The following is a 23,445-nucleotide window of genomic DNA, read 5'->3' as shown; positions in this document are numbered from 1 at the left end:
TATTTATTAACATACCCTTAATACCTAAGCTACCCGCCTTTGATAACAAATAATGTAAACTGAAATCAAGGCACACGCACACGCACTAGACAAATACATACATACATATACATACTGACTTCTTCGTACATCAATTCTACAGCGCCAGGCAAGCAAGCAAATTCATTTCGTCCATGTCGCCGCTCTGACATCTGTTGTTCTGTCTCTGTCATTCTCTCTCCCATCCTCAATTTACTACTACTTACTATTTCCCTTCCCTTCCCTTCCCTTCTTCCTTCACATTGCTCTCAACTGTCATACACCCCCCCCCCCATCCATCTCCCCAAATGAAACTGACCACTTCTGCTCCGCAATCCGCATTTTCCAATTTCAATTAATCTGCTGCCCTGCCCCGCACTGCACATCCCTCCGATCTAACCTGCGTCACCGTCCCGCCTTCGCCTTCGCCTTCGCTGCCTAGGCCACCCAATCCATCCCCCGCCCCCCCCCCCCCCCCCCCCTCAAAAAAAAAAGAAAAAGGAAATGCCCATATCCAGATTTGAGATTAAGAACATGTATAGTTTAGCCGATTCAGACCTCTACTGTGCTTCTGATAAGGATGATCCGGAGGCTTTGCTTGAAGGAGTGGCCATGGCTGGTCTAGTCGGACTTCTGCGGCAGCTCGGTGACCTCGCCGAGTAAGCTATACATATCATTTTTTAATATTTTTTTCTTCTCATTAACTCCTTTTGTCAGTCATTTGGGATGAAATTGCTGGATATAGTGGTGTGGTGTGCCAAGTATCCAAGCCAATTCTAATCTTAACAGCCAGCAAATTTTTGTGTAGAACCTTTCTTGTCTGGTCTGCACTCTGCAGTTTTTGAGGAACACTCTTTTTATAATTTTCTTCTTTTTGAGCACTCGAACTTGATCATTTTCTTCCTGTTAATGCAGCATAATTCTTACAACTTCCGCTGATCTCTATTAATCTTGAAAATTTCTTGTATCCTTGACACTTATCCAGAAAATGGACAAGCTTCGTTTAATTTGATATGCATGTACTAGGAAACATATGAGAAACATTAAACTTCTGTGCAATTATCTTGTGTTTTGTGCAGAAAGAGATGCCTGTCTGATAATATGGCTGCTTGCATTATTTTGTTTGTTTTGTACGTATGGTAAATTAAAGATTACACTAGAAGGATTGTTGTTAATGTAGTGTAATTTGGATTTGCTCAAAGATCAAAGGGATTTAGTGTCGAACTATAATGCAGAATTAAGAAGTAATGCTTGTATAAATTGAAATAATACAAAAGTCAAATTTCGGCGGGGGTGATGGGGAAACCACAAGGTTTGGGGTTCGAGTTAGTGTTTTGAAACCTAAACGGTATGGAACCATTCATGAGAAGTTGTAAATTTTCGCATGGAGGCGGCCTTTATCAATGAGTGCAATTATTCATGAAGATTGTACCTTGACTGAATGTGTCTTTTCACCAATTGGTGGAACCATTCGTATGGTTGTATCTTTAAACAATAGATGTTGCACTTTTTCGCCAAAATTGACCAACCCTCTATAAATCTTCAATATGGGTTTAGTGCAAAACACGGCGACGACTAGCAGCAAATCTTTTAGTCTCTGACTATTCTCTTAGATCAAAAGTTCGAGTATTTTGTTTGGATGGTTCCATAGTTGAGTTCGTAGTAACCCAATAGTGGGATTGAATTTTATCTTTTGAAAAAGTGTTCAAAACATGATCCCGTCAACTATCCAAGTTCTTATATTGATCTTCAACTTCGTAATCTGATATTCCCCAACACATGGTGCAAATGCATGGTAGGAATATGTGAATTTAATGGACTAGGTTTTGGGCATGATTGGCCATTCCCAATCACATTGCTTTGTTTAGTTTTCAATCTTGTTTATAAATTTTTTCTTTTAAAAAATATAACATCCAACACTTATTTTTCTTTATATTTTACTATTCTCAAAACACTAAAACGCTTATAAATTATAATATTATATTGGTTGATTGTGACATAAATTAAAGGTATTTTTAAAAGTATATATGTGAGTTAATGAAGTGAGAATTTTTTTTTGATAGATTATGTGTGTAAGTAGTTGTGGCATTTTTGTAAAAAAAATGTAATATTGAATGGTATATATTAAGGAGTGTATAAAAGTTATTTGTTATAGATGGAAAGTGCTTATTTTTTATGAACGAGCAAAAAGAAAAAACGAGCATAGATTTAGTGGACGGAAGGAATATATAACTGCGGAGTGCCTGAAACAAATACATATGCTAGTTTTTATTGCCTTACTGTACTGTATAAAGATTTAGTACATAGTGCATACAATCTACAGTGTTTATACTCTCTACCTTAGTGATTGCCAAGTAAAAAACAGTGATTCAAGTTTGCTTTTGTTGGGCTGTAGTTAGATACTCTATGGATTATTTGGCTTGCTTGAGACAAACTCATACTTGCTTCCTTTCCTATTTATGATAATTGAAGGTTTGCTGCTGAGATATTTCATAATCTACATGAAGAAGTGATTGTAACAGCTGCCAGAGGACATAATTTAATGATTCGAATTCAACAACTTGAGGCTGAGGTTCCTTCCATAGAGAGATCATTTCTCTCCCAGACAGATCACTCATCATGCTTTTATGATGCTGGTTAGCCACTACCCTTCTTGCAATCACATGGTTAAGTTGATTGGGAAAGTTTTCATTCTATAAGGAATCTAAGTCTTGTCTATGCTGCATCTTCTCCTTCAGCTATGACAGTGCTTCTTAGACGAAATAGTTATGTAGTTAAAATATTATTGTGCAGGTGTTGATTGGCATCCTAATCTACAAATAGATGTGAATCTAGTCACGCATGGAGATTTACCTCGTTTTATAATGGATTCCTATGAAGAATGCAGGGCCCCTCCTCGTCTATTCATGCTGGACAAGTATGGTTTGTTATTTAAATATAGGTTAATGTATATGTCTTGTGTAGAAATAATATGTCAGATAGTTTCTTTGGTTCAGGTTTGATGTTGCTGGGACTGGATCATGTCTAAAACGTTACTCAGATCCTTCATTTTTTAAAGAAGAAACAACAAACACTGCAACTGCAGATGTCCAGAGGGAAAAGAAGATTCTCAAATTGAAGGTACAGTTCTTGCATTTCTTTTAGAGAAAAACACCATGTATACAGAAACAAAGGAGTTCTTTTTATAGTATTTGTGTGGGTTTGATCATCAGGCTCTGTGTGCCCCAAGCAAGTATCATGCTTATAAATATAGCAGAAGATACAGCCACATTAAGATATTCTTTTTATCTCTTTTCCTCTAGCAAAACATGGGTACTGTCATGATTATAGCTATTTAATCTGCATCCACTCCAAATTATATGATTCGTGCATTAGTTGACAGATTTTAATATGGGCTTACAGAGAAAAGGCCACCATGGAAGAAACGGGGAAACCGCAGAAATTGCACAAACTTCACATGCCAAGTAAGGCGCATATATTATATTAATCTAGATAACTATTTGCCTTTTCATTTATGCTATAGATGGAGAATGATTGGCATTCTAACTTGTTAGAAATGTGTTAGATTAGGCCATTTATTTATGAACAGTTTTGACGTGTTTAGGATAGGCATATTTACTTGCATTAGTATGCGATTTGATTGATAATTGAAAATACACATTACACGTTTACATAACTCTTACAGACTCCATCAGCTTTTTCTGGAGGAGCGCACTGAAAATGGTGTGAACAGCTATTCAGGTCGTGTGAAATTAAAGAGAAGGCTGAACGGATTTCCATTTGACTCAAACATTGGAAAAAGCTACATGGAGAATATTCTTAAGTCTCCTTCCTCACATCAGAAAGTGCTTCATGAAGTTGATGTAAATTCACTGTCTTCCCTGATGCCAGCGAGTATTCATGAAAATGAATTTGGCCTTGAAGCGCTTGAAGTCAGACCAGTGAGCCCTGACAGAGGACATGTGGGAAGAGAAAGACGTATAATTCTATCTGCAGAAAGAAAAGATAATTTCCCTAGTCCTTCCTCTTATGAACCCAGTGAGGTTACGACAGATGATCAGACTGGCATGATACCGAATCATAATTTTGCAAAAGGTGGCACTTCGTCTACACTTGATAAGGTGACCACTGAAAAAGTTATAGCTGTGAATTCAGAAAACAACTCAGAAGGTTGCCTCACTGGTTTTGAATCCAATGCTATTGCCAGTGAGGTTGAAAATTTTGTGGATGCAACTTCAATAATGGAAACTGAAGTGGACACAGAAGACGAATCAGAAATGAAGAATGATTCAACTGCTCAACATACTCAGTCACTGATGTCTGATGCAAATGATGAACATAGTCCCACTTGGATGTTGGATTGTCAATCCAGTAGAGGCTCTATAATATCCGACGAGGGGAACAACTCCTCCAGTAAAGAAATTTATGGTTGCTCTTCATCCGAATCTGCAAGCACATCAGTAGAAAATCCACAATCAGAAAAATCTACCAACAGAAGACTGCCTGCAGATACCCCTGAAATTGAGACAGTTGCTTCATCTTCCCCCCTAAATTATTTTGATCAATGTTTCTCTGCGGATCAGCATTCCCAAACTGAGGTTTGTGATGATGCAAGTATTTCCACTGATGCAACCAATCGCTGTACTTCTGACTTTGAGCAGCTGACTAGGCTATGCAAAGATGACTCCTTACCTACGTCGATGCATTCTGAATTGAATGATTCTGTCACAGAAAATAAGTTAAAGCGACCTGAGTATGATGAAACATCCTCCACCTTTGACGATGATGAAAAGATGAAAATTTTAGAGATGGATCAGCCATGTTATTCAGTTGTTTCTGATTTTGAATTGCATTCCGGAGGCAATTCAGAAATTCCTTCTGCTGGACAATTTCTTGTGAATGAAGTGAAGGGTGAAATGGTTCTCTCCTCATCTTCTGTCCCTGAGGTTAGCTATCACATCACAGATAGTTCTGCTACATCTTTCAATATACACCTTGAGGATGAGACCTACCCGAGGGGTCAGAATCTGGTTGAGAACTCAACATCCTCATTAAATGTATTTAATGTTATTTACCAGAGCAGAAATGATACTCCACAAATGAAGCCTAGCACAAACCCTATTCCAGTTGAATCAGATGAAGTTCCAAAGTTTCTTGAAAACTTGTCCTCTGATTATCCTGACATTGCGTACAGCAAAGATGTTATTGAGTCAGTTGTTCCCCAAGAAGAAAATCCTAGCGAATTGAATAATGAGGACTTAAATGGTTCTATTGATGCTTCAAAGTGTTCTTCTGTTATGATGGGGGCTTCTTTTAGCCGGGAGCTCAATGAAACATTATCTGCAAATGATCAAACAGTAGATGCTGAAGAGAAGAACCGCTCTAATAGCTCAACTGATAATCTTTATAACTCAGAAAATTTGATGCTATTGCACTTGGTGAATTCTCCTGATCGGCCACAGGCAGACCTTGATGCTGATGAAGAGGCTGTTATTCCTGAACAAGACATAGTGGGAACTGGAACCTTTACACTTGGATCCCTGGCATCTTGTGAAGTTGTGCAGTTGCAGGCTACAGGAATGACAGATTTTGTTTTCGCCAATGATTCAGAAGCCCTGGGAAGATCATTTTATGCTACTAAAAATCTTGAGAAGCCTTCAGGAGCATCAGATAGCATAGAAATGGATGGAATAGCTCTTGTGACAAGTCCCACTGCTCAAGAAGTTACTGAAGTATCTGATTCCACTGTTGTGAAAACACCAACTTTGGCTGATATAATGTTGGAAGAGCCTGATTCAAAGGGGGAAATTTTAAATATAGATATGGGGGATACTAAATTTACTGTTTCTGATAATACAATACTAGATAATACCCTTATTAATGTGAATTTTAAGGAAGAGGTTTGTTGCTCGGAGGAATCTAGACTGGATGAACTTGAGAGTGATAGGAACTGTGTTTCAGGAAGTCTTGGGAAATCAGGCACCGTGGAGGAAGTTGGTCCAGCAGACGATGGCATCACAGATTCTGAAGCATTCTTGTGCAACAGATTGTATTCTGATCATCCAAAACTAGAAAAATCAGATATTGTTCCTAGTTCACTTCATTATTTGGAAGCTGAAAACGAATTGAAATATGCTGAAGCTGACACAATTCAGCCACTTTTGGAGCAAAGTGTCTTGGGCACAAAGCATGAATTTTTCCGTCAATGTTGTAGTCTTGGGAATGAAGTCCCTGATGCTATGTTCTTACCCCTCAGTTATGGCACTGAAGAATTCACAACCCAGGAAAGAATTGGACCATCCATTGAACTGGATCAAGAGTCATCAGATCCTGGTCACGTCAGTTCAGCGTTATCATCTTTGTGGCCCATGAGTCACCAGAAAATGCTAGCTCATGATAATAGTGAAGGTAACAACAGTTCTGCTATCACGTTTCATGTTGATCATTCAAATCTACCTTCAGTTTCAGAGCTTCAAAGGCAAAGTAACTATGACGATGGTGTCTCTGGCTACACGAAGGATCCATTGGGTTCTATTTCCCCTCAAAATAATCCTTTTTCTAAACCAATTCAGATGAACCTGGTAGAATTACCTCCATTGCCACCCCTTCCTCCAGTTCAATGGAGAATGGGAATGTTTCTGCAGAACTCAACTTCTACAAGGGGAGAGGTGATGCAATGTCAGGAAATACCACCTCAATCAATTTTCCAGCCCCTTCCGCAGACGGCTCCTTCCACCAAGGATGTTAGTTTTTCTTCTGCCACGTTGACACCAACCACTGATTATGTTAATCTGTCACCTGAAGAGATGACACAGTGTCCATTTCAAACTACTCCCAAGCTTGAATTGAAAGAAAAAGAAGCAAAAAATAGTTGCTCTACCCTGGAATTTAAAAATATGAGTGAGACTATAGATGTTGTACCAAAAATGGAAGGCAAGCAACAGCCAGTGACAGAATCATGTCTTGAAGAGGCAACACATTTTCCAAATCAAAGTGCTCCCAAACATGTATCAATTAAAGAAGAAGAGGCAAACAGTAGTTTCTCTGTGATAGATGCTGTATCAAATATAGAAGACAAGAAGCAACAGTCTTTGGTAATGACAGTGAATAGGGAATTTACAGCACCACAAGAGGATGGGCATTCACATGGGGGTCGTATGGTGAAACTGCCTCGTTCTCGCAATCCTCTGGTCGAAGATATTGTTGCTCTTGATAGGAGCAAAGTAGGTGTTATTGTGGTTTATTATCTCTTACTGCAAGTCCCGTTGTTTAATACTATATATTATACTGTGAAGTAGTCTGTGTAATTCTGATCAGTTGAAATCATTCTGCAGCTGAGGAAAGTTACAGAGAGTGAGAGGCCGTGGGTGCAGAAGGGTAATGAAAGAGATGCTTTCTTAGAGCAAATAAGGGACAAGGTATGGATCGATCAAGTTTATATTGCTGTTGGTCTGGTCTGGTCGGGTCTGTATGAATGTAACTCCTCCTCGATATCATGCATGCATGTTGGGTTGGTCAGTCTTTCAAGCTGAAGCCTGCTGCAATGGCATCAAGAGCCAGCAGCAGCATTCAACAACGTAAAACCAATCTTAGAGTTGCTGCGATTTTGGAAAAAGCAAATGCAATGCGACAGGTTCCTTTCTTTTCCTTGTCACAGCTAGCTCTCATGCATGCTGCCCTGGCCTGCTATTGTTGTCAACATTATTTATTTAGTTATTTATCAATGGGACACCGCCCGGGAATATTAATAATTTCATTTACAGGCCATAGCTGACAGCAGCGATGATGATGATGATGATGATGCTTGTTGGGAGTGATTGATTATTGACAAGGAAGCTATTGATGGGCAATTGGATGGGCACTGTACGTAGAAACTCCTGCGCTGCGTGGGCAGGCAAGGCAACAACGGATCTACCTTACCTTGCCTTACCTATTAATTTGTCTACAACTAGAAGATGATTTTCTTGGCATGGCCTGGGACAGACGGACGGAATGCCAGTTCAGGTATTGCTTTAATTCCAGTTGAGGTCATCAATATTATATTATATTATATTAATATTAGATGAAGCAAATGTTGCACGCGTGATATACTTACTACCTAGCTACGAGCGTGTAAATCTCAGTATATATATATATATATATATATTATTGTTGGTTAGTTGCTACTGTACATTCGTGTTCGTCTTTCCGTCTCCAACCGACCTTTGGAAGTTTTGTGACGATCAACGGCACATGTAAGACTCACACACCGATCGTCTATCTGACGCACATCCGGCCTTATGCAGGGGCTGTCAGATTTTGATTTTGCCACTATTTTATCTCATTGCTCTCTCTATTCTGTTTTATTTTGAAATTTTATTTGTTCGCATTTGTTAAACTTGACTTATTTATTTTTTTAATTTGAAGATTTACTTATTGCTTTGATATGTGACAACATAATTAACTTTTATTGATTTGATACTATTTGTTTTTGGAAAAACTTCTCATCAAATACATAATTTTTTTTCATAGAATATCAAATTAAATAATAATTTTTTTGCAAATTTTCAAAATTTTTCAAAAACTTTAGTTAAAACGCAACCATAATCTTTGTGATATTTGGGAGCTTTCAAGCTTGTGGTTATATTATAGATAATCCTATGACTACTCCACGTGATATTAGAATAGTAAGACATCAAATTCTTAGGCATTGTTCAAGAAATTTGGGATAATTTAAAATTGTGATTTTAGACTATTTATTGTGTACATTACTATCAGCTTCTTATTCATTGATTGAATTGAAACACAAATATGATAATTGAATGACGTTTTTTCCTACCATTCAATTTCTCTAAAATCGGGTTGAATCAATAAGGCCGTTGTTCCCGTTCGCTACTCCAGCTCGTTGAGGAGATTCCTGTATAACAAGCGGTCTCTTTATCCTCAAATTCAAACATGTGGGCCGCTCAACTGTTCGAGCCGCAATGCTTGGTATAGATTCGAATCGAATCAGGAGGCCATTGAACCTAATCATTCAACTTCTTCTAATGAAGCTCCATGATCCCTTTTGTGTCTTGTTACTTCATCGTCCATTTCCTTTGACAGGATATTATATTTAATTTGAAGAGATCTCAAATTAACTGTATTTTAATATTAATACAAATACATAATTACTTTTAATGTAATATGAAATGATATTTTTGAGTAGAAGAAGAATACATTCAATTAGAAATGCTTCAAAATAAAATTTTATATAATATAAAATATAAAGTAAATTATTTTAGTATGCAAGAAACCCAAAAAAATCCAATTCTTCTTTATTTATATATATATATTGACTGACAATGACGCGGAGGGTTTACTGGTCTCAAATGTCGGTGCCCTAAGAATATATAGAAGATTGAATGTGGTCTACGGAGCTCAAAACAAAACGTAAGAAACCCTAATATTTAGTTGGTGTTTTGATCGATGATCGACGGATCGAGCGATGACATACATTATACTCCTAATAAATTCAGATTCTCGACCAACGCATGCATACGGTCTCCGACAAGTATAGAGTAATGAGCATCATTACATCTGAAAATTACGATTGATCGATCGAGTATGGATGTGGCCGCCGCCGCCGCCGCCTCCTCTTCCTCTTCCTCTGAGTCTGTACTGATGATTAGGTTATATGTGGGGCACCTGCTAGCCAGATGGGGCGCCAGGATGTGGGAATTCTCCGTTGCCTTGTACCTCATCCATATTTCCCCGCACTCGTCGTCTTTGCTTCTTGCTGCCGCTTATGGCGTCGTTGAATCAGCCTCCACTGCGCTGTTCGCTCCCTTCATTGGGCACCTCCTCAATAAGTTTTCCTACATTCAGGTTTAATCTAATTAATTGAGCAATTTGTTAAATTAATTAAGCCACTGAGACATATATAATTAGACTACGTACTCAAACACACACACACATATATAACTCTACTCGCAAAACACTACTGGTATTAATTAAGATTGTGTTCATCCTCTTAATTAGCTTCATCTTTTTATGAGTTGCTGAGTTTATTTTAGTCGTGTCCCACTTCTCCATGTATGTAGTACGTCATCTTCATTTAAGTCCCCTGATGGATGCTGTGTGGTTAAATCTTTTAATTTACGTTCATGATCTCTACGAACGAACGAACGAACGAACGAACAGGTACTCCAAGTTTGGCTTTTGACCCAGAATGTGTCATTTGTAGTTGCTGGAGGTGCTGTTGTTGTGGTGTTGGTCTACGCACAATACATGTCTGCAAATTATGTGGCATTCATCTCTCTCGTCATAGTAATTAATCTCACTGGAGCTGTCGGAATGCTTTCAACTCTGGCAGGAACTATCTTGATTGAAAGAGAATGGTGAGCCACTAGCATTCTTAATTCATTCATTCAATTTTCTTTTCAACTCACCATTTCACCAAATCCAACATTCATCATTTCATGTCATGTCATGCCATGTATAATTAAATACTCATATCCTCTTCTCTTCTCTTCTCTTCTGCAGGGTGGTTGTGATCTCAGAGTCGGAGGAGCAGCCTCCAGGAGTTCTGACAAAGATGAACTCCATAGTAAGAAGGATCGACCTGAGCAGCAAGTTGTTTGCTCCTGTGGTGTCCGGATTCATTATTAGTTTTGCATCTCTAACTGCATCCGCCATCACCCTAATACTCTGGAATGTGCTGTCCGTCTGTTTGCAATATTGGCTTTTTACGTCTGTATACAATGGTTTCCCAAGATTAAGAGAAATCAGCCAACAAAGAGCTGAGGGAGGAGCATCTGCATCTGTTGATCTCGAGAAACAAAGCTTGTTCATTGATTCAGAAACAGATCATGAGCAGCGCCTTAAAAATAGCTCAAAAGGGGAACGGGAAGGGGTAGATGAAAAGCTTCTGAATAATCTTCCTTACATTGCTGCTTGGAGATTATACATCAAACAAGATGTAGTCCTCCCAGGGGTAGCTCTTGCATTCTTGTTTTACAATGTGCTTAGGTAACAACAGCCAGCTTTTATTATATTGTATCAAGCTAATATATATATATATATATGTTTTAATGATGATGATTATTATTATTATTCCTAATCAAGTTTAATCATTGTTTGTCTAAAGAATCCTGGTCCCTGCAGATGAGCTGGTGAATTTAATTAATGTCTGACGATTCATCTAATTAATTAACTTTCTTCTATGTTATATGTAGTTTTGGATCGTTAATGACAGCCAGTCTAGAGTGGCAGGGTGTGGCAACATATGTGATCGGAATAGGACGAGGGGTGAGTGCAATAATGGGAATAGCTGCAACATTTGTGTACCCTGTGTTAGAGTCGCGCATTGGAACACTTCGGACAGGCCTTTGGTCTATATGGTCTCAGGTGAGTATGACATGCATAGATACATACATACATATACATATACATATACAGAGAGAGTGTGTGTGAATGTGTATTGTGTGGATGGATGCAGTGGAGCTGTCTGTTGGTATGTGTTGGTTCAGCATTTGTGAAGAATGAGGTGGTAGCAGCTTATATGCTAATGGGCGGGGTGGCTTCGTCGCGCCTTGGACTCTGGGTTTTTGATATGTGCGTGCTTCAGCAAATGCAGGCACGGATCATAATAATAATAATACATAAATCAATAATCGATGATATGAATTACATCTGTATATATTAATGCCTTTGTTTTATGGTTGATATTTATTGGGTCGTGTCCTGTACTGTACTGTGCTGCCAATTTGCAGGATGAAGTTGCTGAATGTGATCGATGCATTGTGGGCGGTGTTCAAAGCTCCCTCCAGTCTGTGATGGACTTGATGACCTACATTATGGGCATAATAATCAGCAATCCACAGGTAAAATACACACACACACACAGGCTCAGAGGAGGAGCTGACCTTATATATATATATATAAAAGAAAATTAATTAGATAGATTGGTGCATGCTCTCATGTATGTGGTGTGGTGTGGTGTTGCAGGATTTCTGGAAGTTGATAACGACATCATTTGTGGTGGTGACAGTGGCGGCCACCGTGTACGTTGTGCATGTTTATCGCCTGCGAAGCCATCTGTTCCACTGGGACAAGCTGCTACCGCCGCCTCTCTGCTCCATATATATGGGAATGGAATACAAGAACCACAACAACAAACCACTGCGGGGTTGGACAAATATGAATGATTGATTTGCAGGATAATTCATATTTATGACTAACCCGATCTCTGTTGCATTATATAATTATTATTATATATTGGTGGGATTTGCTGCATTTTAAGATTTTGGTATTTTAATGGGAGAAAAGCCAAAATAAAATAAAAATTAGGGTGTTGAGATGTTAGGCATCGACAGCATAAATAAATAGATAAGTATTAGAAAAGTGGCTGGTTGGCATTTCCTTGATGTCAAGTTAATAATTTCAGAAAAGACAGACAACATCAAGTAGATTAGACACTTGGGGTTACGTTGCGTTTTGAGTGAGATCTCATTTGATTCGTCTTTGTCATAAGACACATGATAATATTGTTGGCGCTACGTTTCGCTTCACTGCCACTTGACTTACTAACTACACCGATTAAATATAAAAAGTAGCAGTTGTAGTATTAGTATTTTATTAAACAGGCTCAGGCTCAGGCTCAGGCTCAGGCATCGATCTGGGTCTGGGAGTGGATATACTCAACCACTTCTTAAATATAATAATAATAATACTGATGGATTATTACTAATTTCAATTAATTCAACAGAGTGAGTATATAGTTTGTATATACAATACAATACAATACAGTGCAACACAACCAATTAACTGGTGGAGGGAGCTCCTGCTCCTGCTCCTGCTCCTGCTCTGCTCAATTAAATGAGCAACTTCAACTACAACCTAACCGGCCGAGCCTGGTAAGATGTGAGATGTCTCCCTGCCAGTGCCTACCCACCCAACCCAAGTCTCTACTCTGAAGACTACTAAAACTTCACATAAGTCAGTCAGCTGGTTCCCTTCTCTACTTGCTGTGGAGGGAAACACCACCGCGCCATTACCATATATTCATTCTGCTCTGCTCATAAGGTAAGGCAGGGTAGCATAACATAACATGTAGTATCCTGGTCGACTGAGTTCATGGTTTCAAACTCCCCGATGATGCCTAATGTGATTTGCGGATGCCCTTGCTAGGGAAACAGTTGTAATAGGAAATCTTCTTGGCAGAGACAGAATAATAGTAATACACTAGTACAGAGGAGCAAGAGGAAGACGCAGAAATGGACAGAGCACCATTGATACTGACTGAGGAAGAACATGGTGCACCATTGATTGAGGAAGAACCTCCTCCTCCATCATCCTTTCACTTTCCATTACTGCTTAATCTCTATATAGGCCACTTCTTAGCAAGATGGGGAGCCAGGATGTGGGAATTCTCGGTTGGTTTATACATGATCAATATCTGGCCAGACTCCTTGGTCCTTGCAGCAGTTTATGGGGTGGTCGAGTCCGCCTCCACAGCTTTATTGGGTCCTTTAGTCGGAGAATGGGTGGACAAATTATCATATCTTCAGGTAAATAATTTGCTCCTTCACTACTAATTCTTATAATTCTAATTCTAATTCTAATTGAAGAGGGTGCTGGTGATGTCTTCATTACATTCATATCACAGCTCTGCCCTGCCTGAACTACTGAAATATTTTGCCGCTGCTAATTAATCAGGTCTCTGATCAAACTAGTTTTCAACCTAACCTAACCTAACCTAACAGGCCAACGAACCAAGTAATATCTTGAAATCTTTGCACATGCTCTATCTATATTCATCAACGTCTACATTCTATTATTCAATCTTGAGCCATACATTTGTAGCTTGAAGAAATATGAAATATATGCCCACTTTAATTTCCATTACATGTGAATATGAACGATGAGCAAATTATTATGGTTTTCAACATGCATGTTAACTTTATGTTTCTCGTTTCTGCTTCATTACCATGCAGATATTGTATTGTTTGGTAAGGATCCATTCATTTTTAAAATTTATGAACATACAGGTTCTGCGACTTTGGCTCTTGATCCAAAACCTCTCATTTGTGGTAGCAGGAGGTTCAGTGATTGCAATTCTGGACTATGCAGATCACCTGAGTGCAAAATCTGCAGCATTCATCTCCCTCATTAATATCTCCGGTGCTGTTGCTGTTCTCTCTTCTTTGGCTGGAACAATCTTGATTGAAAGGGAATGGTGAGGCAGCCTTGTATTGGAATTGGTTTACTTATTTGCTTGTTGGTATGATGCTTGAATAGCTGCCTGATTGCCTGCCTGCATTAACTAATTAATCATCTGAAAAAAGGGCCTCGGTTGTTGCATGTAGGGTTGTGGTGATCTCAGGAAGGCAGCCGCCAGGAGCTTTGACGAAGATGAACTCAGTAGTAAGGAGGATTGATCTGAGCTGCAAGCTGTTTGCTCCAGTGGTCTCTGGCTTCATTATTAGTTTTATATCCCTAACTGCATCTGCCGTGACCTTGGCCTTATGGAACATGTTAGGTGTGTGCTTACAGTACTGGCTTTTATTGTCTGTGTACAATGGTTTCCCGGAGTTACAGGAAGCCGACCAAAGGAGGAGGAGGAGGAGGAGGATGGAGGAAGTTGTTGAGGCCACATTTGCATTGGCCTTTGCTGATCATCCTGATCCTGATCCTGATCCTGAGGGAGAAACCTTGATGAGAAGTAGTAGTAGTAGTAGTAGGAGTAGCCCATCATCCCACACAAATTGCAATGGAATAATTAGAAGCAGCAGCAGATTAGTGAAGCAGTTTCTTGAGAGTCCGTACATGAATGCATGGAGGCTGTACCTGAAGCAAGATGTTGTCCTCCCAGGGGTAGCTCTTGCACTGCTGTTTTTCACTGTACTAAGGTAAACATATAGTAGTCAGCATACGCATACGTGTGTGTTTGCTTTAGGATTTTGTATCATAGACATAGTTAATAATTATTGTAATTAATTTGTAGTATGAATTTGTATGCAGCTTTGGGTCGTTGATGAGTGCTGTGCTGGAGTGGGAAGGCATCCCCGCATACGTGATCGGGATCGCACGTGGGGTGAGTGCTACTATCGGAATAGCTGCCACATTCGTGTATCCTCTCATGGAAGCCCGCATTTCCACACTCCGGACGGGTCTTTGGTCCATCTGGTCCCAGGTACGTCCATACATGGACTAGTAGTAGATTTGAGATAATGAATTCAGTTGTGATTGTTATATATACCTAGAGAAATCACCAAAGACTTGAAAAAAAATGATGATATGATATGATATGGTGTGCAGTGGAGTTGCCTGGTGGTGTGCGTGGGATCCATATTGGTTAGTGACAGAGTGATGTCGGCATATTTGCTGATGGGTGGGGTGGCCTTCTCCCGCCTGGGGCTGTGGATGTTCGATTTGTCTGTGATTCAGCTGATGCAGGAGGAGGAGGACAGCCTGGGTGGTGGTGGTGAATCCCATCGCTGTGTGGTTTTCGGGGTTCAGAACTCACTGCAGTCTTTGCTCGACCTGCTCACCTACGTCATGGGAATACTAATCCCGGACCCCAAGGTACGTAGGCAAGCAAATAGAGATAGAGATAGATACCTCCATCCATCCATCCACCCATCTAGTATGTAAACTGACCAATCAAATGCTAATAATTTATCAGGAGTTCTGGAAATTGATCACCATGTCATTTGTGGTGGTTACGCTGGCGGGGGTGCTCTACACCCTCCATGTTTATCGGGTGCGCAAACATCTCTTCCATTTTGACAAGCTAGCTTATTGATCATTACATTACACCGTAGGGGGTTGTGTTAATAATTCTTACTTACTATCCATTGTTGTAATATTTACCATCTAGAGGAGACTATAATTACTTTTAACATATACTATATATTATTATTCATTGTATCGATTAGAGTAAGATATCTACATCATCCTTTATTCAAACTTACAACACCTATTCATTTGATTATAGTGAAAAATTGCCTTAACTAGTTTGTATTACACGTTCAAATAGTATTTTTATGTAAATCATTTGTCATGTCCGATAAATAAATCTGCTTAATTTTCTTACAATTGTTTTTTTGTTTCAGCATAGTCTTCAATTACTATTTTATTCTATGTTTACATGTATATCTATAATTAATCAAATCAATCCCATTGTTTAGCAGTCTAGTAGTAGTAATAATAATAATAATAATAATAATAATAGGTGTTATAATTGATTTGATTGGGATGTGATGTGATGTGGAGACCAGTTTATATATATAATACATATTGGTGTTGCTGTAGGGACGGAGTTAACTATTGATAACGCCTCCCCCTCCTCCTCCTCCTCCTCCTCCTCCATGCTTGCCACTGCTAGTTGCTTCCTGCCATCATTTTCACCTTATGCTGTCATTCTCAACTCTCTATTCTTTCTTTTATTGGTTTATTATTTTTTAATATAATTAATAGGGGGGATGAAGAAAACGAAGACATTTTATGCAAAGTGTGTTTTACTAGTGTGTATGCTCGTTTAATCTGTTACTGCTTAATATCTATCTATTCAGATAGATAGATAGATAGAGGTGAGAGAAGACTCAAGTCAAGTTTTGCAATTCACAGCCTTATATTTTCATTTCATAATGAATAATAATAATAATCATAATAGAAGAGGGTTTTCTTGGCGATTTGGTTTGATCTGATCGGATAGGAGCTAGGCAGGCACAAACATGTTTTCATTTGGGTTTGGGTTTGGGTTGTCTTGCAAGAAAAGAACACCTCAACCTCAACCTCAACCTCACCAAAAGTCAACATACAAAAGGATTGATTAATGATGGTGAAATAAGACGCTGTCATTAATTATTTAATCATCAACGTTAGCGTTAAACGCGGTGCCTTACGCAACCACTGCCAACTTTTATTATTTATTAAGTATTTTATTTGATTTCAGTAATTCCCTCTGTTTTGCTATTTAAGAAAGAAATACACACTACTCACCAATACCCTACCCTAACTAACTTGCTCTCAAACAGAAGTTTATGTCGTTTCTATTACACATTGTTTGTTTGCTACGATGTATTGTGTCACATTCACGTACTATTAAATTTGGCTACAAATTTACTAGAATGCATTCGAAAAATAATACTCACCATTTTCCATGTTATGATAAATAAATAAATTAATGTTATAAAAACAAAAGAATAAAAAACACATATAATGTTTGAAAAGGAAATCTTTTAATTTTGACAAAAAATATCTTTTGTACCATCTTTTTTTTTAATTAAGTAAATATTAATTATATATTTTTGGTATACTATTATGTTTGATATGTCCCGATTAATAAAATTAAAAGAAAATAAAAAACAATGGGTGTGTTTATTTAAATATAGTTTAAATAGAAATATAATATTAATTTTTTGAAAAAAATATTACTGTTATTATCAAAATTTATATAAATTGTATAGTAAAATGATTAATAAAAAAAAAAAAAGTAAAGTGAACAAAGCTAACTTACCAGCATTCATCGTCTCATTACATAAAATCGTAAATAATAATAATAATATTATTATTATTATCATTATTATTATGGGTTCATCAAAAAAAAAAAAAAAGAGAAACGATAACGATAAGTAGGAGAATAAAAGAGGGTGCACGTGGAGGAAGGGAGGTAGCGAGAACAGACGATCCCAGCTCAGCTCAGGTCTGTGCGAGTGAGCCGCCGGCGCCGAGAACTGGTCAAACCCGCAAGCTTTGACCAAAGATGTAATTTTCCACAGTCAAAGGTGGTGTTGCCTTCCCAGAAGCAGCAGCTGCAGCTTCTTTTTCCACAATTCAACCAAACCATCTTTATTGCATTTTAGTACTATATAGGAGTATTTGTTTGTTTGTATATATACCACCATCCCCTACATCTCCCCGAATTCGATCCTTGCTTCTACTTCTACTGCTGCTCCTCTTTTTGAAAACCAGCACGGAATTGAAATTCGAAAGCAGCATGGCTTCCTCTGGAGGCAGCTTGAACACTCCTGCTGCTGTGAACCCTCCTCTTCACCACCGCAGCAGCTCCTCGTCGAACGCACCTCACTCGCAGTACATGGCCACTTCGTTTACCGATCTTCTTACAAACCACGGGGATGGCGGAGGAGGGGAGCGCACTGGTGCTTCTGCTGCTGCTTCTTCTTCTTCTTCCTTCAGTTGGGGTGGGATCAATTCTCAAGCACTGCTGGCCTCCTCCAACCACAAGAGCATCGAAATCCCCAAGTACAAGTCTTTCTCACCTGCTTCCTTACCGGTCTCCCCTCCCCCCGTCTCCCCTTCTTCCTACCTTTCGTTTCCCCCCACGTTGAGCCCTTCTGTCCTTCTTGATTCTCCTGTTCTTTTCTCCTCCTCCAATGTAAGTTAGCTGCTTAGTTTAGTTAAATAATTCTCTCTTAATTGCCACATGGATAGGATTTTGAATCGCGTGTGTTTGCTTGTTTGTCTGTGTAGGTGCTTCCATCCCCGACCACCGGTAGCTTTGCAGGCCTGTTCGCCAAGGAGGACGACGCCAAGTTTTCTGATTTCTCTTTCCAATCCCACACAAGACCTTCTTCAAATTCTACTTCGGCCATGTTCTCCTCGTCCTCGTCCTCTGCTGCTGCTGCTGGATTCAATTCGACGGTATTAACTAACGAACACACACACACCTATATGGTTAATAATTCATGCTATGCTTTCGATTGGCCACAGACACAACTCTGATCGATCATTTACCAACTTACTCTCGATTTTCCAAATGATTTGATTTGATTTGAGACGCACGAGTTGTCCGCAAATTAGATTTGTCTGCTGGCACTATGTATATTCATTCGTTTCATCTTGATCGATCGTTCAATATAACTGCTTTTGTAACTCGAGTTCTTTATTTGCGTGAGAAATTCCGAGTTGAACAACATTGATTAATTGTCTAACCTACTACTTTGCTGGTCAACAATTCGCCATAATTACAATTTACAGACTGAGTCATCGTCATCATCAAGTGTCGATTAATCTAAAAACTGGGAGCCAAGCAAGCCTGCAGTTATGTTATTAGTTCTTGTACTTGCTTTACTTCCTGGTTGCTGACAGCATTGAACTTGGAACAGGAACCACCACCACCACCTCCACCATTCAGAGGGCAACAAGAAGATGGTGTGCCATTTATTAACAGCAGCAAGCCAGCGGAGTTCCCAACCGCAAAGCCGCCTTTCTCAAAATCAGAAGCTGCTGCAGTAGAAAGTTTTTCTCAAAAACTTCAGCCCAGCCACAGCCAAAGCCAAATGCAATACGCTCCTCAACCGCCATCACAATACGTCAGGGAGCAGAGAAAATCCGACGATGGCTACAACTGGAGGAAGTACGGACAGAAGCAAGTTAAGGGGAGCGAGAATCCTCGCAGCTATTACAAATGCACTTTCCCCAACTGTCCAACCAAGAAGAAAGTGGAACGGAACCTGGAGGGGCATATTACTGAGATTGTGTACAAAGGAAGCCACAATCATCCAAAGCCCCAATCCACTCGGAGATCTTCCTCCAATTCCATGCAGAATCCCTCTTACACTACTAGTTTGGGAATGTCCAACCAGCCAAACTCGTTTATTGACAATGCTCATCAGGTAGACTCTGGGTCCGCCGCGACCCCCGAAAATTCATCAACTTCCTTTGGGGATGATGATTTTGAGCAGGGCTCCTCAATGAGCAACTCTAGAGAAGATGATGAGATTGAACCTGAGGCCAAAAGATGGTGAGCAAACATTTTCTAAGTGGCCAACCATAACCGTTCCTGGTGATGCATAGTGTTATACAACAGCAACTAATGCTAACTCTTTTGCAGGAAGGGGGACACTGAGAATGAGGGCATATCAGCTTCTGGAAGTAGAACTGTTCGCGAGCCTAGAATTGTTGTTCAAACCACAAGTGATATCGACATCCTTGATGATGGTTACAGATGGAGAAAGTATGGGCAGAAAGTTGTAAAAGGCAACCCAAATCCAAGGTATATAGTATATCATAACAACAACACTACTCCCAAGTTTACACCCAAACATTACATTCTGAATCTCATTCATGCCCACATTCACATTCTTGCAGGAGCTATTACAAATGCACATACAATGGCTGCCCTGTTAGGAAGCATGTTGAACGAGCCTGCCACGATTCAAGGGCCGTGATCACCACATATGAAGGGAAGCACAACCATGATGTGCCCGCCGCACGTGGCAGTGGCAGTTACACCATGAGCAGACCCCCAACAATGAGCACGGCGATCAAGCCCTCTGCTATTACCAGCCATTCCAACGGGATGAATTTCCCCAACCAGAACAGGCTGCAGCCAATGCAAAACCAAACTCCATACACCCTGCAGATGCTGCCAAATGCAGATAGTTATGCTTTTCCAGGATTTGGAAACTCAGCCGGAGGCTATATGAATCAGATACAGCAAGCCAAGGAAGAACCCAAAGATGACTCATTTTTCAACTCATTTCTGAACGGAAACTGAAACAAGCCCTGAATCAAATTCAGGCTACTGTCAAATTTTTTGATAGCTGCGTCTAACAAGAAATTTGTGGTTGTGATTTGTAAGTAGGCAATCGTGATCATACAATAGGGTGGGTTTAGTTAGGAGCATTTTTTCATCTCTTCTGGTGGCCATTGAAATTAGGCTAGACGGCAGCCTTGGATCAGGTTTGCTTTTGCAACAGAAAAGTAGAATAACGAAATTGTGTTAGGAAAGGAGCTTTGGATTCATTTTCATTTTTTTATACACTTTCCATTTTCAATGTATTGACTGTGTAATACAAGCAATGAATTCTGTTTCAATATATTATTAATTAATAGCACGTCTCTGGTTCCGCCCACTGATTAATCTTGAATACTGGTGACTGTTGTCTGTTGTGGTAAGATAACATAGAAGAAGAGAAGGAAAGATGGATTGAAGCGGTATCCTGTAGTTAGTATAATTAAAGAACATGTCAATGTTCACTGCTAGCAGCTCTAAAGATTCAGGGACCAGGTGCAAAAGACAAATGTTGTCGTTCTATAAAGAGAGCTTTACAATCTTAAAACACATTGACATTTAATTAATTACATGTAAAAATGGCTGGAGCCGATGAATCGGATCAGGTGTATAATTGATTTGTGAGTTTGTATCCAGAAGCAAGAGCCGACAATGCCAATGAGAGGAAAGCAAGGAACTCCAAGCTGATGGCCGATGCTGAGGCATCCGTAAATATGTTGTCTGCTCCTTCTCTCATTTTATTTGTTAAAGGCACAGCGGATGAGGCGGCTGATATCAACAGGTACGCCAAGATCTGCATTTCCGGGAAACTGCATTATATATATGTACAGAGGAAGAGGAAGAGGAAGAGGAGGGTAGAGCTGAGACGTCTCTCAAACTGCCTTGATTATTATCTTTATTATGACTGTATGATCTAGAAGACTGGGGGTTGAACTTATTTGAACCAAGGTTGAATTTTCATGTGATAAAAATAAAATTCAAAAGGAGACCGAATCCATCCAGATGGCTCCTCCAACCCAACGAATCAGTTTTCATTCATATTGTAGGATGTTAAACATGATCCCATCTCGATCGAATAAAGCAACACAGCAAATGGCTGATTATATTGAGAAATTAAACTGGCAGTCAAGTCAAGCTATAATAAGTAAGTCAACCTGATCACCAATAAAATCAAGCGTGGCCAACTTGTGCCTCGACAAAATCTCGGTGCCTGTGTAGCGTTGATGAATATCCCGCAAAGATTGGAGGCCCGTGTAGAGAGTTGATAGAATTGCAGTTGCCAATACGTATCTACAAATTATAAGGTGAGGAGAGAGAGCATGCTAAGAGATAAAATCATATGGAGGCAGGGAGATCGAGATCAAGATCAAGCAAGAAGGGCAGAATATGATGTATATGGAATTAATTAGGTAACAACAGGGTTTACTTTACCTACCTGTATTCTTCATATTTGTCGAAGTCTTTCCAATCACCATGTTTGTTGCTGGCCATAATAATAAAAGATAACAAAGAGAACACGAATCCAAATCCCCGCAAAGGCAAGGACCCTTTCTTCACGAGATCGTCCCTATTCCATCGCCGCGCGATGCCTGAAATTCCGGTCCCGCCCGGCGGCGGCGGTGACTGCGGTGTATCTGTAGGATTCGTCATGTGGTTGCCAGCGAGAAAGGGACACTAAAATGATGTTGCTCTGCCCTGCTTGCTATATCAATTTCCAGACAGTTTGGTGCTGATGTGGTCGGGTTTTGTCTTTTTGGCGATATTCTTTCTCTTGGTTGTTTTCATTTATTGATGTATGATGATGATGATGAGATGATGATCGGTAGTTAACGTAGTTGCGAGGGGAGGCTACCCTGATCTGATCTGATCTGTGTAGGCATTATTACACGCAACGCGACACAGCACAAGGGCTCCAAAAAAAAAAAGAAAAAGAAGCTTCACTTTCACCAGAAGCTGCTTGATGGGAATATAATAACAACAAAAATAGTGTAATGGACAAGTGAGAGGCCTTCCTCCACCGCAGTGCATAGTAAATTATATTGATATTATTATCGTTTAGGAGTGCCGGCAAAAACAGTCGCCGTCGTCTTGCATTGCTAGCTATGTGGTGGAACTGGAGGCTTAATTACAAAGTCTGTTAGTTGGTTGGTATGAATCAATCAAACCATTTAATTTATTATTATACCACCATCCTTCAATTCCCTCACCAATAAAACAAGAGCTGAGCTTGCACAAATTAACCTGCGGTGTCTGTGTATTATAATTAATTTCAATGGAACTTGCACAAACTAAATTCATTGAATGAATGGTGGTTGCATTGTTTTATTAGATGAGATGAGATGAGCTGAGATGGCTAGAGATAGAACAACCTAAGCAAATGCACATGCTTCCTTCCTCCTAGCTAATTCATATATAATTAGTTGCACCCTCATTTTAAATAAACAACACTAATTAGTAATTAATTAACCTTCGGTGCAGGTGCTGAAGAGAATAAGCTAATTAATTCATTACTTAATTAATTAGCACTGGAGGGACAGTTGGAAGCAGGCAGCAGCAGCAACTCTAATTAACTTATTTTCTTTCACTTTGAATCTAGCTTAGCGAATTAAAATGATAGACGGTGATTCATTCCTTTCTCATATACACTACTACTACTGTACTGACATACTGTGTTTTATGGGATTCTCCCCAAATATACTATTCATAGAAACATCGAATTAAATATTTGTTTTTTATTTTTTATATTACAGTAAAAATTAATTTTACATTCAAAGCATCAAATCAGTACCTATTTATATCACATCATACAACTATTTAAATTAAAAATTTTACTATTCAAATTCTAATTCATAATCCAAACCCAAACAAACACACAATTAAATTAGATTAGCTTAGCACAGCACAGCACGGTACAGTACGCGACT

General features: G+C 39.3%; 5 protein-coding genes across 11 annotated transcripts; 4 read left to right on the top strand and 1 right to left on the bottom strand.

Annotated features, from left to right (window-relative positions):
• Positions 1–124: 124 nt before the first annotated feature.
• Positions 125–8,442, top strand: LOC127251598 (protein SCAR4-like). Of its 3 annotated transcripts, none has more exons than XM_051275344.1 (9): positions 125–677; positions 2,491–2,654; positions 2,812–2,935; positions 3,015–3,138; positions 3,421–3,482; positions 3,752–7,241; positions 7,353–7,436; positions 7,538–7,651; positions 7,782–8,442. In XM_051275344.1, exons 1-9 carry the CDS (start codon positions 523–525, stop codon positions 7,833–7,835), a joined length of 4,371 nt encoding a protein of 1,456 aa, XP_051131301.1. In that variant the 5' UTR covers positions 125–522; the 3' UTR covers positions 7,836–8,442. The 3 variants fall into 3 exon arrangements, with proteins under 3 accessions (XP_051131301.1, XP_051131300.1, XP_051131302.1); XM_051275343.1 differs by having other exon boundaries at positions 3,704–7,241; XM_051275345.1 differs by lacking the exons at positions 125–677; positions 2,491–2,654; positions 2,812–2,935 and having other exon boundaries at positions 3,044–3,138; positions 3,401–3,482; positions 3,704–7,241.
• A 994-nt stretch (positions 8,443–9,436) lies between these two features.
• On the top strand, positions 9,437–12,549 carry LOC127251603 (solute carrier family 40 member 2-like). Of its 2 annotated transcripts, none has more exons than XM_051275357.1 (7): positions 9,437–9,864; positions 10,180–10,376; positions 10,522–11,007; positions 11,214–11,385; positions 11,477–11,614; positions 11,751–11,861; positions 11,986–12,549. In XM_051275357.1, exons 1-7 carry the CDS (start codon positions 9,604–9,606, stop codon positions 12,187–12,189), a joined length of 1,569 nt encoding a protein of 522 aa, XP_051131314.1. In that variant the 5' UTR covers positions 9,437–9,603; the 3' UTR covers positions 12,190–12,549. The 2 variants fall into 2 exon arrangements, with proteins under 2 accessions (XP_051131314.1, XP_051131315.1); XM_051275358.1 differs by having other exon boundaries at positions 9,720–9,864; positions 10,223–10,376; positions 11,986–12,547.
• Positions 12,550–12,680: 131 nt separating this feature from the next.
• LOC127251602 (solute carrier family 40 member 1-like) lies at positions 12,681–16,586 on the top strand. 4 transcript variants are annotated; one of them, XM_051275355.1, is made up of 7 exons: positions 12,681–13,547; positions 14,028–14,215; positions 14,346–14,888; positions 15,001–15,172; positions 15,298–15,564; positions 15,665–15,742; positions 16,294–16,586. In XM_051275355.1, the coding sequence occupies exons 1-7, from the start codon at positions 13,254–13,256 to the stop codon at positions 16,303–16,305; spliced, it is 1,554 nt and encodes a 517-aa protein (XP_051131312.1). In that variant the 5' UTR covers positions 12,681–13,253; the 3' UTR covers positions 16,306–16,586. The 4 variants fall into 4 exon arrangements, with proteins under 4 accessions (XP_051131312.1, XP_051131310.1, XP_051131309.1 ...); XM_051275353.1 differs by lacking the exon at positions 16,294–16,586 and having other exon boundaries at positions 12,683–13,062; positions 13,168–13,547; positions 15,665–16,006; XM_051275352.1 differs by lacking the exon at positions 16,294–16,586 and having other exon boundaries at positions 12,683–13,547; positions 15,665–16,006.
• A 1,284-nt stretch (positions 16,587–17,870) lies between these two features.
• Positions 17,871–20,787, top strand: LOC127251693 (probable WRKY transcription factor 33). The gene is made up of 5 exons (XM_051275511.1): positions 17,871–18,379; positions 18,475–18,645; positions 19,110–19,747; positions 19,838–19,999; positions 20,095–20,787. Exons 1-5 carry the CDS (start codon positions 17,981–17,983, stop codon positions 20,501–20,503), a joined length of 1,779 nt encoding a protein of 592 aa, XP_051131468.1. The 5' UTR covers positions 17,871–17,980; the 3' UTR covers positions 20,504–20,787.
• LOC127251694 (CASP-like protein 4B1) lies at positions 20,648–22,409 on the bottom strand. Its single transcript, XM_051275512.1, has 3 exons — positions 21,957–22,409; positions 21,676–21,811; positions 20,648–21,314 (listed from the first exon to the last, which is right to left on the bottom strand). Exons 1-3 carry the CDS (start codon positions 22,169–22,171, stop codon positions 21,123–21,125), a joined length of 543 nt encoding a protein of 180 aa, XP_051131469.1. The 5' UTR covers positions 22,172–22,409; the 3' UTR covers positions 20,648–21,122.
• Positions 22,410–23,445: the final 1,036 nt, after the last annotated feature.

Source organism: Andrographis paniculata, unplaced genomic scaffold, assembly GCF_009805555.1.
Source record: "Andrographis paniculata isolate CXL003 unplaced genomic scaffold, ASM980555v1 Contig45END, whole genome shotgun sequence".
In the NCBI taxonomy this organism is placed as follows: Eukaryota; Viridiplantae; Streptophyta; class Magnoliopsida; order Lamiales; family Acanthaceae; genus Andrographis; species Andrographis paniculata.
The sequence above is the reverse complement of the archived record's forward strand: the minus strand, read 5'-3'. Positions and strand labels throughout refer to the sequence as shown.